This window comes from Lepisosteus platostomus, unplaced genomic scaffold (assembly GCF_059453375.1).
Source record: "Lepisosteus platostomus isolate fLepPlt1 unplaced genomic scaffold, fLepPlt1.hap1 Scaffold_188_H1, whole genome shotgun sequence".
Classification (NCBI taxonomy): domain Eukaryota; kingdom Metazoa; phylum Chordata; class Actinopteri; order Semionotiformes; family Lepisosteidae; genus Lepisosteus; species Lepisosteus platostomus.
Genome location: NW_028291569.1, coordinates 1 through 16,180, shown reverse-complemented (window position 1 = coordinate 16,180; position 16,180 = coordinate 1). Strand labels below are relative to the sequence as shown.

At 41.9% G+C, this 16,180-nt stretch overlaps 2 protein-coding genes across 4 annotated transcripts in view; one reads left to right on the top strand and one right to left on the bottom strand.

Moving 5' to 3' along the window:
• Positions 1-3,383, bottom strand: part of LOC148636252 (lysine-specific demethylase 4C-like) — a 43,600-nt gene extending 40,217 nt beyond the window's left edge. For all 3 annotated transcript variants that reach the window (XM_088623529.1, XM_088623530.1, XM_088623531.1), the window contains exons 1-2: positions 3,232-3,383; positions 8-65 (exon numbers count right to left, since the gene is read on the bottom strand). The gene's annotated coding sequence lies outside the window, so the exon portion shown is untranslated. The remainder of the gene's footprint in view (positions 1-7; positions 66-3,231) is intronic.
• A 4,335-nt stretch (positions 3,384-7,718) lies between these two features.
• On the top strand, positions 7,719-15,950 carry LOC148636251 (proteasome adapter and scaffold protein ECM29-like). Its single transcript, XM_088623528.1, has 4 exons — positions 7,719-8,120; positions 11,237-11,367; positions 11,845-11,961; positions 15,748-15,950. Exons 1-4 carry the CDS (start codon positions 8,099-8,101, stop codon positions 15,868-15,870), a joined length of 393 nt encoding a protein of 130 aa, XP_088479654.1. The 5' UTR covers positions 7,719-8,098; the 3' UTR covers positions 15,871-15,950.
• Positions 15,951-16,180: the final 230 nt, after the last annotated feature.

The following is a 16,180-nucleotide window of genomic DNA, read 5'->3' as shown; positions in this document are numbered from 1 at the left end:
GAGATACCTTTGCTTCCTTCCTTTTAATGTCTCTTCAGAATCGTCAGACAGGTGAGAGCACAGACCTACATGAAAAAAAAACGTTGTTTTTAATACACCACCACTGGCATATACTGTATCTCTTTAAAAATTTAAGGTAAACTACTTAACTATGGCAATCTATGTGTTACCATGTTTTCACTGTTGTTTCACTGTGCCATCACCGTGATACATAATAGCACAAAAGGTGTGCTGCATAGAAATGTAGTTGCACACAGATAAACTACAATAGCTCTTTAAAATCAAATGCACATCACACTTTTTATGCATAAACCCTAAAATGCACAGAACACACTTAAATGTTTGGGTTTCAGCAGAATTATATTAGGTTACCCTGAGCCAAAGACGGAGGTGAGATCCTGAAGGATATTCTGGTTTCCTCTGATGTAAACTGCACTGCAGTTGTCACGACTATAAAGTTTAGAGTCATCTTAGCTCAGATGAAAATACTGTAGGTCTAAGTCACTTATTTCAGATGCTGTCGCAGCGTGGTGTGGCACAAAAATACCCTGTAAGACCTATTTTCAACTATATCATATTGGATTTTTTAAAAATCTTTTAGCAAAGCTTTTTTTCTGTTCGAGTTATTTAAAAAAATATTAAACAGAAAACAAAAGTCATAAGACTTTTTCTAATATTATATAATTATTTTATTTCCACCTTCAAATTCTAGTACCTTCAAATGCTAGTATGTGCATAATATACATTATATACCATATTTCATAATATATAGAAAAATATGGGACTTAACATTTAAAAAACAAGTAAATTATATTAATAAAAATATTACTGCAATCTACTGGTTAAACAGAAACTAAAAGACCCATGCATTATTAAATATATTATTTTTAATACATGAGATGTTGTCATATAACCACATTTCACTAGAATCCAAATTGATCATTTTAAGGATATTTTATTATCAATATTACCAATGCATACATATCAGCTGCAGTAAAATCACATTTTTCAGTTTGTATCAGTAGCCCCACAATAGAAAAAAAAAGTCTGCTCAACATTCAAAGACAGGACATGTAGAGAAAATTAAGAAAAAATTACCTTGTTTCTTTAAGGGCTTACCATTATGGATTTTTTTCTTCAAATCAATCAAAAAAGCATTTAAAAGCTACCACATAAACAAGAAGCACTCTGATTAAATCAGATACACTAAAATCTGGGAGCCTGTTCATGATGACAAAGCTGAAAACTCAATGCTGACATGGAATTGAGGAGTGCACTTCCTATTTCATTTCTTGTTGTTTTAGGCTACAAGCAAGAATACAATAGCATTAGAAATACACTAAAGTCAAAAACATAATTTTAATTGGAGGGCCAGCTTTGGTGTGTCATGTGTAGATGCTCATAAAACTAAAGCTTGAAGACCTAAAGGTTGGTTATTTTGTATTTCCTATACAGTAGAAATGTAGCTCAACCAAAAACTGTAGAGAAAAGAGACTGATGTTTCACACATACACAAAAGACTGATAATTTGCTGCACAATTTAACCTCACTTGTAACAGAACACAAACTAAAAGTCACTGTTACAATACAGTGCTGGTATTGTTCACTATTCAGAGCGTGACAATGGTCTCATATGAGTCCTTAAGAGTCTGTGCATTAGGCTCTTTGGATACTGTTAAAGGGCCTTGTTGTATGTCCAACAGGGGGAAAAATCACGAATAGCTGAAGGCGAAAGGGGTTATTGAAATGAGATGTAGTAGCAGCAGTAGTTGCAATAATGCTTTTAAACTAGCAAAACCACATCGAAATGTAAACAAAATGGCTTCTGAAAAGAGCACGGCTGGTAGCCAGCAATTTCAAATAAGCCTGCTTCAAATCCACTTTGCACATCTCACATCACGCATCAAGGCATTTTTTTTTCCCTAAGGAGGAGGTAAATAAACGTTTGGATTGATCATTTCCGAAATGTATTGACGTACCCCCGAGAACATTTACTGGTGCTTCTCTCGACTGAAAAAAACACGTCAAACTTTTATTCTTAACCGACTGGCACACTTGGACATACGCAATACACCTCGACAGAGGCAATACAAACAAACCCCCCCCCCGTACAAAGTTACGGTAAAGCAGGCAGATCTAAGATCCCAGCTGTAATCTTGCTTAACCAATCGCTCTGCCTCTCTCTGGTGTCGCAGCTACAGCTGAACTTGTACGCAACGCCCGACGGTATCATTGATAAAATTCAAGGGGTGTGGGGGGGGAGACTCGGTGACTCTCAGTTATTTAACTCCCAGAAGCCAGCTCAGCGATATGTTTTGTTTTTGTAAAGCTGTACGCCGTGTGACTGTGCACAGCGCCAGGCTGGGGGGCGAACAGGACTCGTTTCTCTGGCAAAGACTGTTTACTTTCGCTTCTCGCAGCTCGTCGCTGACTTTACGAGTCAACCCGGAGCAAGACATTTAAATCTGCCCTTAACCAGGTAGTGTTGACCCCCCCCTCTGGTCGCCCAGGCGGCGACAAACATCATCCATTTGGAGATACAGTATGGGGACGCGGGGGAGTGACTTGTCACCCCCTTCAAAAGTGACGGCACTAGTGAAGTTTAAAGCCGTAACTGTATGACCAAAAAAAAAAAACACACACAGCAAGTGTCATAAAAATGCGCCACGGCCAGCAGCTCTTCTCCTGCAACCTCCCGAGTCCTCCTAACACACTCCCCCCCTCTCTCTCTACACACACACACACTCCAAAAAAAAAAAAAAAACACGATCGCTGAGCAGGTCCTCCTCGCTGTGTCCATACTACTATCTGGTGACGATGACAGCAAAGTACCCCCCCTTCCACCACCACCACCGGCACAGCAACACAACCCACTGCCCCCTCTCGTCATGAGCCCCATTACATGACCCCCTCTTCCTCACGAACACGACGCGTCCACGGCGCAAGAGGAAAAAGGCAGAAAGAAAGAGGGGGGTAGAAAAAAAACCAACAAAACAAGGCTTAAAGCGGGCCTGTTATGAGGGATGAAAGCGTACGTTTTCACCAGGGGATCAGCGAGAGATAACCCCCCTGCGCTGACATCATGATGTATACAGTATTGCACATATCATAACAATAAAGCGAGACAGTTTGCAGTCAACGGGGTATTAAGTCGGTAACATAAAGCGATCGCGGTACATTGATCAGTCTTATGTCCGTTGCCATGCTCAACAGGGCGCTGGGTTATTTTACCTGATTTTTTGGTCGGTGTTTGTGTCTGTTTTACGTATAAATTTCTCCCTGTGCTGTTAAAGTCCTCCGGTTTATGACAGCTCGGCTCTTTGCTCTCCTCCCACTACGAACTACTGCTGCTGCTGCTGCTGCAACCGAGACGAGCGGCAGTGCGCATGCCCGCGCGTCACGGGCACGCCCCCTGGAGGCACCTGGGGAGACGCCGCACGCTGCACGGAGCACGGAGCTCAGTTCCGAAAGGGCAGGCTTGGAGAGAAATCACTGCACCTCCAGTGGGTTCCGGGGCAGTGGTTCTCCGGCCCGGTCCTTGGAGACTTCAGTGTCTGCTGGGCTTCGGCTTTTCGGTCCCTGACGCCGTTTCGTCTTTTTAACGGACCTGCTTTGCCCCGTTTTGTTTTGACTTTTTGTTTTGGGGTTCTCCTGCTTCTGCATTCAGACCTTGGATTAAAAAAAAATAAGACTTCGGCCCACTGAACCAACTAACTCGGCATGCAGAATTTAATGCAGTAGCCCCTTCTCATCTTGTTAAAAGTTTACCCCCTCTTTTGTTTGTCTTCTTAAGCACAAGAGCTCTTAAGACGTGATTAATTTACTGGGGGGAAATGGGTGGGGATGACCATACATAAACACTGTCGAGGTGTGTTTCTTTTTCCTTCTGCAGAGGTCTGGTTCCATTTCAAGCTAGCGCCACTGAATGAGAGGAATTGCGCTGATTACAAACTGGCACAGTATTGATACCGATGACAAATCCCATTTTAAAGAGCTAAAAGCAAATATAAATAATGCCTCATGCAGGAAATTTAAATCAGTTATCCTGTGATAAAGTTCTTGACCCCCCCCGCCCCCCCCAAAAAAAAACAACAAAAAAAACACAAGAATTTCCATGATCAGGGTTTAGAACCACAAGTTTATGTTTCCAAATTTACAAACATCACAAACCTAACCTAATGCGTCCTGGCCAAATTTCCCATTGGCCCTTACCAATCATGGCCTCCTAATAATCCCCCTCTATGAATTGGCTACATTACTCTCTGCTCTCCTCCCCACTGATAGCTGATGTGTGGAGAGCGTTCTGGCGCACTATGGCTGCCGTCGCATCATCCAGGTGGGGCTGCACATTGGTGGTGGTGGAGGGGATCCCCATTACCTGTAAAGCGCTTTGAGTGGAGTGTCCAGAAAAGCGCTATATAAGTGGAAGCAATTATTATTATTATTATTATTATTATTATTATTATTATTATTACTTGCACGTTAAATGACAAAATGAGAATTTTATTGTGTTTACCCAATAGGACAGGTTTTCTTACAACTTATGGTCAGTTTTTGAATATAATCACTTAATATAATTAGATTAAACTGTCAGAAAAAAAATTAAAATAGTGGAGTGTCCAGAAAAGCGCTATATAAGTGTAAGCAATTATTAATTATTATTATTATAATGTAATGTTAACCCTCACAAGGTCCAGGGTCTTGTAGTACTGCCTCACATCATCTCAGTTCCTAAGGTCTTGGCACCCTTAAAACCCCCAAGCAGGGCCCCCAGAACCACTTCCCTTAGCACTGCGAGACTACTCCCCTGCTGGAGACCCCCCACTGTTCCTTCTAGCCTCCTTGAGCAGCACAGAATTCAGACTCTCAGTGTGCTGGTCTCTCTGACCATCAGGAGTGGGGGACTGCCGCTGACCTGCTGCCATCTTTCGCAGTCCCACTCCAAAGTCTGGGTCTCCTGCCCAAAGCCGTGCCCGGTGTGTATCGCTGGGACCACGGTCTTCTGTCCCACAGGACCCGTGTGAAAAGGGCGTCTGCATTCAGGTTCCCAGCTCTCGGCTCCACCTCAAAGTCGGAGGGCTACAGAGCTTCCATCCAGTGAGCCTGTCTTCCCTTCAAACTCACAGAATAATAATTATTATTATTCCTTACACTTATATAACACTTTTCTGTCTGGACACTCCACTTTACAGGTAATGGGGACTCCTCTCTACCACCACTAATGTGCAGCCCCACCTGGATGATGCCACTGCAGCCATAGTGCACCAGTACACTCACTGCACACCAGCTATCAGTGGGGAGGAGAACAGAGTGATGAAGCCCATTCATAGATGGGGATTATTAGGGGATTATCTGTAAAAACCAATGGGAAATTTGACCAGGACACAGGGGTGACACCCCTACTCTTTTCAAGAAGCACCCTGGGATTTTTAATGACCACAGCAAGTCCATACCTCGGTTTTGCATCTCATCTGAAGGACAGAGCCTTTTTAAAGTATAGTAGTCCCATCACTATAGTGGGCCATTAGGACCCACACAGACTGTACAGTGAGTGCCCCCTGCTGGCCCCACTAACACCTCTTCCAGCAGCAACCTTAGTTTTTCCCAAGAGGTCTCCCATCCAGGTACTGACCAGGCTCACACTGCTGAGCTTCATTGGGCAGGCAGGTGTGAGCTGCAGGGTGATATGGCTGCTGGCACAGCAGGCTCAGCCACCAGAAGAGGGAGGCATGATAAGCGCGAAGGAGGAAGTGGTGCCCACTGAGGTACTGTGCAGGCAGGAGTGAGTCACTGGCGACACCACAGGCAGCAGTTCTCTGTGCGTCAACAGTAGAGTTCCTCTTAGATCAGCTCCTTGCCTGAAAGTGCTGTAGATGGTAATGGCTCTCTCTCTGGGCCAGCCTGTGAAAAACATCACCCCAGTCTCCAGATCATTCGTGTCAGTGTCAACAACGTCCTTCACAAATCACATGAGGTACGGAACAAAGCTGATCTCATGCCGTACCTCCTTCAGATTGGCAGGGATAGGCTGTACAGTATGTCCCAAGGCCTCAGCCTCTCATCACAGGAGGCGGCATATTTTAGAAAGCACTTTCACCCTGAAGTCCCGATGCGGGTTCATACTAAGTCAGAGTTTATCATTGCACTCTCAAAAGCAGCCACGTGTACCATTACGTCATCCAGGCACAGTACACAGTCTGTCAGGGTATCCAAAATCCATGAGCCTCTTTCGAGGGCCTTGAGCATTACCCAATCCAAACAGCATCGCTCTGAACTGCCACAGCCTCTGGCACAGAAAGAGGGGCGATTCCCCCAGATGCTGATCACACACACCAGCCCACGTGTCCCGTCGGAGTCTCAGAAATGCTGGCACAGGTCTACAGCCACTGCTATCCTGTCAGCCCCCTGGTGCGCAGTTACAAGCCCACTGATGTTCTCCACTGGCATCTCCCACCTGGGGCTCTGGCCAGTCTTATCCTCCCACTCTGACACTTTCTAGTGTGATTGCACGGCGTTGTACTTAACCTATCATGATCCGCCCATTTCTTAACCACTTTATCCAAATCAGGGGAGCCGGAGCCTATCCCAGCAGGAAACGGGCATGAGGCGGGATACATCCTGGACGAGATGCCAATTCATCGCAGGGCAGATGCACAGGCGCACGCACACGCACACACACACACACACTCCCACCAGGGCCAGTTTTCCCGGCCGTCAATCAATCTACAGTACCGGCACGTCTTTGGACAATGGGAGGAAACCGGAGCACCTGCAGGAAACCCACAGGAACATGGGGAGATCATCCAAACTCCATGCACACAGGACAGCAGGGTTGAAATTGAACCCAGGACCCCAGCACTGTGAGGCAGCAATGCTAACCAATGTCACACCACACTGCCCCCAAATTATTTTGAATTAACCAAAGGAAACAACTAGTGCAAAACAAAATATAAGTCCTGATATGTCCCATAATGTTTTCAGTACTTTGTATGATAATCTTTTTCAGTAATATGAGATTATGTACTGTATAACATTATCCACTGGTTTCATAGACAGTGATTAACATTTATTCACTTATATAAAGGTGGGCAATCAGTTAGGTAACAATAAGTGCTAATCGGGGTCTGTATTTATTACAGTATGTTACCCTAAACCTAGTCTCTAGCCTTACCCTTAAGTCGTTAAAATTAGGCTGAAGCCTTACCTGGATCCCAGACTGGTCCCAATCCCAACTATTCCCCTCAGCATGGATCTAATCTAACTCCGAAATGATCTCGACTGTGACCACAAATGGAAGCATAACACTAATGCTTAACCTAACTCCAGTCCTCTCCCTAACCCTGTGTACGTTTTCAACCTGAAAAAGAAAATTCACAAATTAGAACTGTAGAGCAACTGCACAGTTTTCAACCTCCTAACCTTATCCTTTTAAAAAAACAGGGATGGGAAGGGGGGAGCAGAGAAAGGTGCAGATCATATAGTATTGGTGCTGCAGGTGAGAAAACAGCGAGGAAGAAACACTGTTGGGAAGGGCACGAATTGATCCGCAGGGAAGAATATATAAAAATAACGTATTGTTGCATAGTTAATAATAATTGTTCAATAAACTCAGCTTGAACATTTCGATGGACCCCACCCTTCTGTCTTTTCACAACAAAGTAAACAGTAAGACATCAATACTTTCTTTGGATTGTTTTTTTCAAATGAACACACAGTTGATCTTTAAATCCCCATTCCCTCCCCCAGTAAATCATCGTTACCGAACTGTCCATTGTAATCCATTACATCCGAGGAAGACACTTCAAGTGGACGGACCACTTCAAACTGCAAACCGGGGAGGCACCCAAAGATGGGTTGAAAATTGGACATTATTTTCTGTTCCGTCGCCGTACTGTAGGTCTCGCTAAATTTCTGCTGGGAAATACCTTCACTTCGGCTCTAAGTGGTGCTGTTGTATCAGTTGTCTGCAGCGGTTTCTGTAGCCTCAGCTATTTCTAAATATACAGGGCGAGAGAGTTAGGGGATTATTCAGCTCGGAGACGGCTCCTCACAGCAAGCAGGAGTGGCTGCGTCTGTGTGCTTCGGAGTCACTGCAAACATGGCTGCGCAGGATGAGCTCAGTAAGTTACTAGTTGTGGTATGAAAAACCGGTCAGCGGAAAAGTCGGGGAATATCGTGTTTTAGCCTCTGTCTGTCGTTAATAGCTAAAGCCGAGATCGCCTTTTTTGTGAAAAAAATAAACGTTCAGAGCAGAGTTTCACTGACGTTATACTGCGTATGCACTTATAATGACTACAATACACGTTGGGGGGAAAAAGAAGAGAAATAGGCCTAGTGCACAGTCATGATCTGAAAACGAAAGTAATTATATTAATCGTAAATTATTTATGCACTTAATTTAAGGAAGGATCAGATTTCCGTGCAATTAAATGTTTCGGTGTTTTGCTTTCATATAGTGTCATGTAGTTTTTTTTTAATCATTAAACGCAGTCTTTTAAGGGCGGTGGTAAGGTTTACAATGTACTGTACGTCCAGAATTGCTAATAAAAATGAGAAGAAGGGAACTGCACTCACATATATGGTTTGTGTAAAAATATACCGGATAAATAATCCCTACGAATAGGGTCTCGTATTGTAATTTTCATGAAATATTTGTTGAACTCTTTAGTTAGAGAGTAACCTTAAGTTTTCTGTTAAAGTTCGTGTGTATGTATATAAATGCCTTTTAGTGATCCTTTTTGTTCATTCTTATTTTATTCTCATAAGCTATACTGCACATTTAAAGTAGTCTTAGGCATAGTGCAGCAATATTGTTCAGAGCTTTATTCAAGGCCATGCAAATAGCCTCATGTTAGTGTAAGACATTTTTTACATCATTCCCCAATGTATTGACATTGTAGATACAGAAATTATTGCCAATGAACGTCATCGCAGGGGAACAGTGACAGACTATCGTTTTTTTTACGGTTTTCATGTCTTTAGTGTTTCCTTTCTGTCTTGCAACCTGGTGTGCCAGAGAGCATAAGTCTGTCAAGTTTTTTTTTGTTTCATTTTTATGTATTTAGAAGTCTGCTATTGGTCAATGAAAAATCCAAGTCGTATTTTAATATAGAGTGTAATAATTTGTATGGTGAATGCGTTTTAACTGAAACCGGTAATTTGTCATTTCAGTTATTTTATGGTGCCACGCGTTCTAAATGACTCAGGCATTAAATCCTTTTAACATACATTTGAATGCACTTTAAAAAGCCACTCCCCTCTTTTTCTAAATCTGCAGTGAAGCCACAGAAAACAGCAATCTTACTTTCTTTCTTTTTCCAGTTTTAGCAGCATATTTAAACTGCAAACAAAACTGTTTGGTTACCAGTCGGATCATATGGGAAGATCTGTGTTAGCACTTTGTACATTGAAACGTGCAAGTGTTCTTGACATACTGTACAGTACCGCTTGCAGTAGTAGCACCAAAAAAAATAACAATGAGAAGATTAAGTATCCCTATATGTTATATATATACGGTCATGTGATAAAGAAGGTACACCCTCTTTCAATTCTGTGGTTTTATGTATCGGGACATAAAAAACCAGCTGGTCCTTACCAGGTCCTAAAATAAGGTAACTCTAACCTCAGGTGACAAATAACACATAACAGATTCCACTATGTCATTATTTAACAAAAAATAAGTCAACATGCAGAAGCCATGTGTGAAAAACTAAGTACACCCCTTGATTCAAGTAGCTTGTAGAACCACCTTTAGCAGCAATAACTTGAAGTAATCGTTTTCTGTATGAGTTTATCAGCATCTCACATCGTTTTGGAGGAGTTTTGGCCCACTCTTCTTTACATTGCTTCAGTTCATTGATGTCTGAGGGCATTCGTTTATGCACAACTCTCTTAGGGTCCCACCACAGCATCTCAATGGGGTTGGGGTCTGGACTTTGACTTGGCCATTCCAAAACCTTGATTCTTTTCTTTTTCAGCCATTCAGTTGTAGACATGCTGGTGTGCTTGGGATCATTGTCCTGTTGCATCACCTAGTTATGGCCAAGCTTTAGCTGTCAGACAGATGGCCTCAAATTTGTCTCCTACAAAGTGCCCAGGTCCTATGGCTGCAAAACAAGCCCAAATCACCCCTCCACCACCATGCTTGATAGTTGGTATGAGGTGTTTGTTGCGATACGCTGTTTGGTTTTCGCCAAATATGGCATTGTGCATAATGAGCAAACATCTCCCTTTTGATCTCATCTGTCCAAAGGACATTGTTCCAGAAATCTTGTGGTTTGTTCAGATGCAGCTTTGCAAATAAAGCCGTGCTGCCATGTTCTTTTTGGAGAGAAGGGGCTTTCTCCTGGCTACCCTTCCATGAAAGCCATACTTGTTCAGTCTTTTTCTGATCGTACAGTCATGAACTTCAACACTTAACATGTTGACCGAGGCCTGTAGATCCCTAGATGTAGCTCTTGGGTTCTCTGCAATTTCTCTGAGCCTTATACAGTCTGACCTTGGGATGAATTTGCTGGGACGCCCACTCCGGGAAGATTGGCAACTGTCTTGAATGTTCTCCATTTGTAAATAATCCTTCTCACTGTAGAATGATGGATTTCACATTGTTCGGAAATGGCCTTATAACCTTTCTCAGATTGATGAGCAGCAACAATTGCTTCTCTGAGTTCATTGCTGATGTCTTTTCTCCTTGGCATGGTGTTAACACACATCTAAATGCTCCAGACCACCAAACTGCCAAAAGTTCTGCTTTTATTTGAGGTGGTCACACTTCCTGATGATCAACTAATCACGTGCATTTGATTAGCAGCACCTGGATGCTAATTACCTTCTTAATTCCTACAGAAGCAGTAAGGGTGCACTTCATTTTTCCCACATTTGTTCTGCATTTTGGCTTACTTTTTGTTGAATAAATAATGACATAGTGAAATCTGCGATGTGTTGTCTGTTGTCTGAGGCTAGATTTGTCTTATTATAGAAGTCGGTGAGGACCAGGTGATTGTTATTTATGCCCTGATATGTAAAACCATTGAATTGAAAGAGGGTGTACTTTCTTTTTCACATGACTGTATATTATATTTTGTAAATGTCGCCTGTGGAAACAGGTAAAGAGATGCTTGCCTTTAATGCACAGCCACTTGAGCACCTGGTTTTGTGGGTTGCCCTGCTGAAGCTCGGTGGGAAATGTCCCGGTGCTCTGTTTATTGTGCCACCTGTGTGTGCTTGCCTTGGGCAGATCAGCTGGAGCGGGTCTTCCTTTGCCTGGGGCACGCGGAGACGGACGAGCAGCTGCAGAACGTCATATCCAAGTTCCTGCCCCCTGTGCTGCTGAAGCTGTCCAGCACTCAGGAAGGTGTGAGGAAAAAAGTAAGACTGACGCTTCGAACAGCTTCTTGACTCCTTGTGTCTCGGGAGTGGATTCTCTTCTTACGTTCTTCAGGAGGTTCCGTTTTACCCAACCATTTCTTCCTCTGATTAAAAAAAAAAGCCAATTTGCAATATATCTGTCTACAAAAACACGTTTTCTTTATTAGAAAATGATCGTATCAGTCAGCTGTGTTAAATCTGAATTTATAAGTATGCTTCCTGTCAACACAATGGTTTGTTGTCATTGTGAGAAGATGTCTTGGGTTGTTTGGGTAGGGCTCTTCCTTTGTTATTTTCATTAGAAATGCCCACTTCGAAATGGTTCATGGCAATCTTTAATTTAACTTGACGTGAAAATGTTCGTACACTTAAGCATCAACTGCGACAAAGTGTCTTGTACATTTAGGGGGAAGGAGCTTTATTTTTTTAGCCGTCTTGCGACGCTGACGTCTCACTGGACACGTTTGCCGCCCTCAGGTGATGGAGCTGCTGGTTCACCTCAACAAGCGCATTAAGAGCCGACCTAAAATCCAGCTGCCGGTGGAGACCTTGCTGGTGCAGTACCAGGACCCTGCGGCCGCTTCCTTTGTGACAGTGAGTCTTTTTACAATTAAAAATGAGCAGCTGCCAAAATCGCCCAGCCCTGAAGCGACAAGAAAATGAAAATCATTCTGAAGCACCCCCTTAGCTGGAAGGTTGCATCCATTAACTCAACATGCTTTGTGCTGCTGTTGTCGAACGGTATACTTATTTGGTCCCCACGCGTGCGCAGCATTAAGTTCCAAAACGAGGCGTGTTAGTAGGCAGTCTAAGCTCTGTGTACTCTGTGCTCATCACCACGCTCTGAGAAATGAGCTCCAAGACCTACAGAACTGAAAAAGAAAGTCTGAGCTGCCTGTAGAGACTCTCACATGACCATCCTGCAAAACTGATGGTACTTCACATCTTCACTTTTATTTTCATTTCAGGGAATAAACCGATATAAATGTACCACAGTGGTTTTATGACTAAAGCCCTGAGTGTCTTCAGTTGCTTTTTGCTCGGTTTGTGTGTTTTGTTCTGTGCGTGTATTATTGTCAGGATTCTCAGAGTGGTTTTTGACTGTGTGCTTCTGTTAAAGGCTGTGGTGCAGTTTGTAACCAGATATGATGTTGTTCATCAAAAACAGAACAGAATGCTCTGCCATGATCCTTAAAATGCATCTTCTCAGTGATTTTCCACGCAGCTAAAATGGTTGCGACTGAAACATCAGAAAACAGGTGAAAAAGCAAGGGGTTTCTTTTTTCTCCCTTCGAAATAGCACACAGAGCACCTGTGATCCCCACAGAAAAATTTCCGAAATGTGCCAAAAGAATTCAGACAAAAATACTGGGGGATCAAAGCTACTAAATGTGGTAGAAAAATAATAATAATTGCACTTACACTTATATAGTGATTTTCTGGAGACTCTACTCAAAGTGCTTTACTGGTCATGGGGGCTCCCCTCCACGACCACCAATGTGCAATCCCACCTGGATGCAGCCATAGTAAGCCAGAACGCTCCCCACACACCAGCTCTCAGTGGGGAGGAGTTAATAGATAGCGATTATTAGGAGGCCATGATTGTTAAAGAGCAATGGGGAATTTGGCCAGGACGCAGTTGAGGTTACATTGTTATGGTGAATATGAATAACATTAACACTGAACTGTGGTTTAATGTAACTTTCTGCTGTGATGGAATTACAGTACCTAAACATTACTGAGTTCTTGGTGTAAATGTCAAAGTATTACAGTTGCCTGAGGCACTTTCATAAACGTGATAGGCTTAGTTTATGGAACACTGAACACTGCTTATGGTAAGGAAGTAAATAAATATTTGTAATCTTTGAAGACTGGAGATAGATAGCGGTACCGATATGTAGGGTACATCAGTAACTGCTGAATCATAGCGAGTCACAGTTGGACAGTTGAATTTGTTTTGTATTTGCAAACGTCACATCCTTTTGGCTACAAAATTGGTTTGGAATGACTCGCAGCCCTGACCTCATTTTTAATTTAGGTGTTTTTCTGTAAGGAATTTTCAGTGTCTTTGCCCAGTACATATGATCAAATGCTGTTATAGCAGAAATAGGAAATAACCATTTTGTCTTTCTTTTTAAAGCCATTTTTGCAGTCCCGTGTGCCAATGAATTTTCTAGATAAAGCATTTTTCTCCACTTATAATTATTTGTGAAACAACTGATATGTTTGCTTTGGGAAGCACAAATAGAAAATTGAAAATCAAATTACTACTGTGAAGTAACTTTATACTTTTATACATTTTTAATGTTAATCTTTTGAAAGTTAAATAACCTACAAGCCTTTTATACCTTTTCTATTATATTTGTTCATATATTTCTATAAACAGAAATAATGAAATTCATATAATGTATGAATTAGGTAATTCATAAATTACTTAATTTAAAGTGTCTGTGCTATTTCTTATATGATTGGCACAGAGTCTGCAAGGCCTGGGAGTTGCAGTTAAGATCTGGGATAGCCGTATTCCTGCAGGTTATTAGGTAGCTTTTGAATAGTTTATGGGTTTGATTCGTAACTTTAGCTAATTAAGGAATGTTTTTAGCAGTTGATTCCTTCTGTGTCCAGAGCTTAAGGACTTCAAGGCTAATTGTGCCCAACATTGACTCTTTGAGACTTACTAATTATCTGCTAGATACAGTGGGATGCTGTTTGTGATCACAAGGCCTCATTGAGTAAAAACAGCTTAGCTTGGTGCTTAAACAATCCAGTCAGCTAATTTCCACATATCCATCTTGCTGTGTAGTACACATTTTGTATTTGTGTGTATTATATGAACACACCTTAATAAAGATGTTAATTATGTCAGTATTATGTAAACATGCCATGACTACCTTAAGAGAAATAGAACTATTTTGTCTGCGGAAAATCCTGTGGTATTAGATAATCAGTGAAAGAATCTAAAGTGATGATTCTTTATCATACATTTCCATGAATAATCATGGGAAACGATAAACTGAAGTACTATATTGGACTTGAGACATTAAGTAGACACAAAGGAATGAAAACATTTTGGATTTCTTCAGAATACAACTGCTTGAATGTGCTAATAACATCACTGAACATACAGGATATCATCTCAGCATTGGCACCACACTATTATATGTCTTCTGTTCTTTTGTTGCATTTTTTTTTCAGAAGTTTACAGTTTGTTCTATACTAATTTTCAAAACGTCGGTGTGTGACATTTTTCTAGATGACTGGGCAACTTTCTCCTGGCCTGGCCTGTGTTCCCTCACTGGTTTGCGAAACCAGAGCCAATATAAATATAACAAAACACAAGACAACCTGACCCTTTAAAGCTTATGCTTAGGTTTTGCATATTGCCAGCAGGAGGAAATGAGCTGAGGATGGAAGAAGTGACTCAGTTCAGTCTGATGATGTCGTTTCTGAATAAAGAGAAATTAGGGTTTAATTATTCATGATCTCTTTCTAATGTGAAAATCCAATGAACAGAACCTCATTGAGACTCAGTACACCTGTGTGAATTGATGATGGGAAATGTATGAAAAACATTCTAAATATAAAAAAAATAACAGAGCTTGAAATGAGATCCTATAGCCCAATGGCATCAGGTCCTAAACCTGTGTCTGAAGAGCCTCCACGTCCTCTGGGCCAGATTATAGCAGCTGTAGGAGTGGTTTTTCAGGAACAGTATGTGTTATATTATTAATTTGACAGGTTAGGTATGGTTTCAATTGTCACTTTCTGAAGGAGTTTTCAAGGATTTTATTTTTTCCTATGTTCTCTGTGCTTAGTTGGCTAATGCTTTTATCCACTTCACCCATTTGTGCAGCTGGGTATTTCACTGGAATCATTTGGGTGAAATATTCGCTCAAGGATGCAACAGCAGTGTCTCACCTGGAATGTGAACCCATGATCTTCCAAATAGGAGTCTAGGACCCTAACTGCTGCCCTACACTGCTGCCCTCAAGCCTTATGAGGCTCCTGTTATTTGTGGCCTTTCTGATCTGAGGAAATTAATCTTGTATCATGTATAATATCTATTGATGCAAATTCTTTTTCAGAACTTGATTGAACTGGCTTATTAATATTAAAAAAAATGTATGAAATTGAATAATATTGAATAGAAAATCGGAGTGAGAAGGAATGAGATCCAATCTCAGGTGACAGGCAAACGCTCTTATAACTAAGGACAGAAGATTCATACAGTAGATGCAGCAGATCCAATTGTAATGTACTTTGTTACTGTATGTGAGTAGATGAGTGCCTCAAATTCTAAGCCGTTACGATTGTTGACCTGTACCTTTTTAGTGATTTTTGTTTTATAGATACTTTCTTTGCCCTTGTGATTCTCTCCAGAATTTCACCATAATTTACATCAAGATGGGTTACCCCCGCCTGGATGTGGAAAAACAGTGCGAGCTGGCCCCTACTCTGCTGACCGCCATGGAGGGAAAGCCACAGCCACAGCAAGATGGGTGAATGGACTTTTATTCCCAGCTGTTATTCACAGCTTATCTAGCCCCGCCTCGGTCAGAATCTGCAAAAAAAAAAAAAAGAAACCAGACATGACATAATTGTACTGGAAGGTGACGGTCAGGATAATCATGTCCTGTTTTTTGTGCAAGTAAATGTAAGCGAGGATACCTTCCCTTCGCCATCTCCCACTTCTTGGAGTCTTTAAATCTGGTGCATCAGGTGAAACTAGCGTTTGTAAGGATCTGTGTCAGTGAGGGTGTCTTTCCATGTGGCCCTTCCAGTAGCAATGCCTTTTTGCAGATGTCTGCTCCTG

Coding starts and splice junctions, on each gene's coding strand:
- LOC148636251 (XM_088623528.1), top strand. CDS start 8,099: ATGGCTGCGCAGGATGAGCTCA. Junction 11,368..11,844: donor AGGAAGGTGTGAGGAAAAAA/GTAAGACTGACG, acceptor TGCCGCCCTCAG/GTGATGGAGCTGCTGGTTCA. Junction 11,962..15,747: donor CGGCCGCTTCCTTTGTGACA/GTGAGTCTTTTT, acceptor GATTCTCTCCAG/AATTTCACCATAATTTACAT.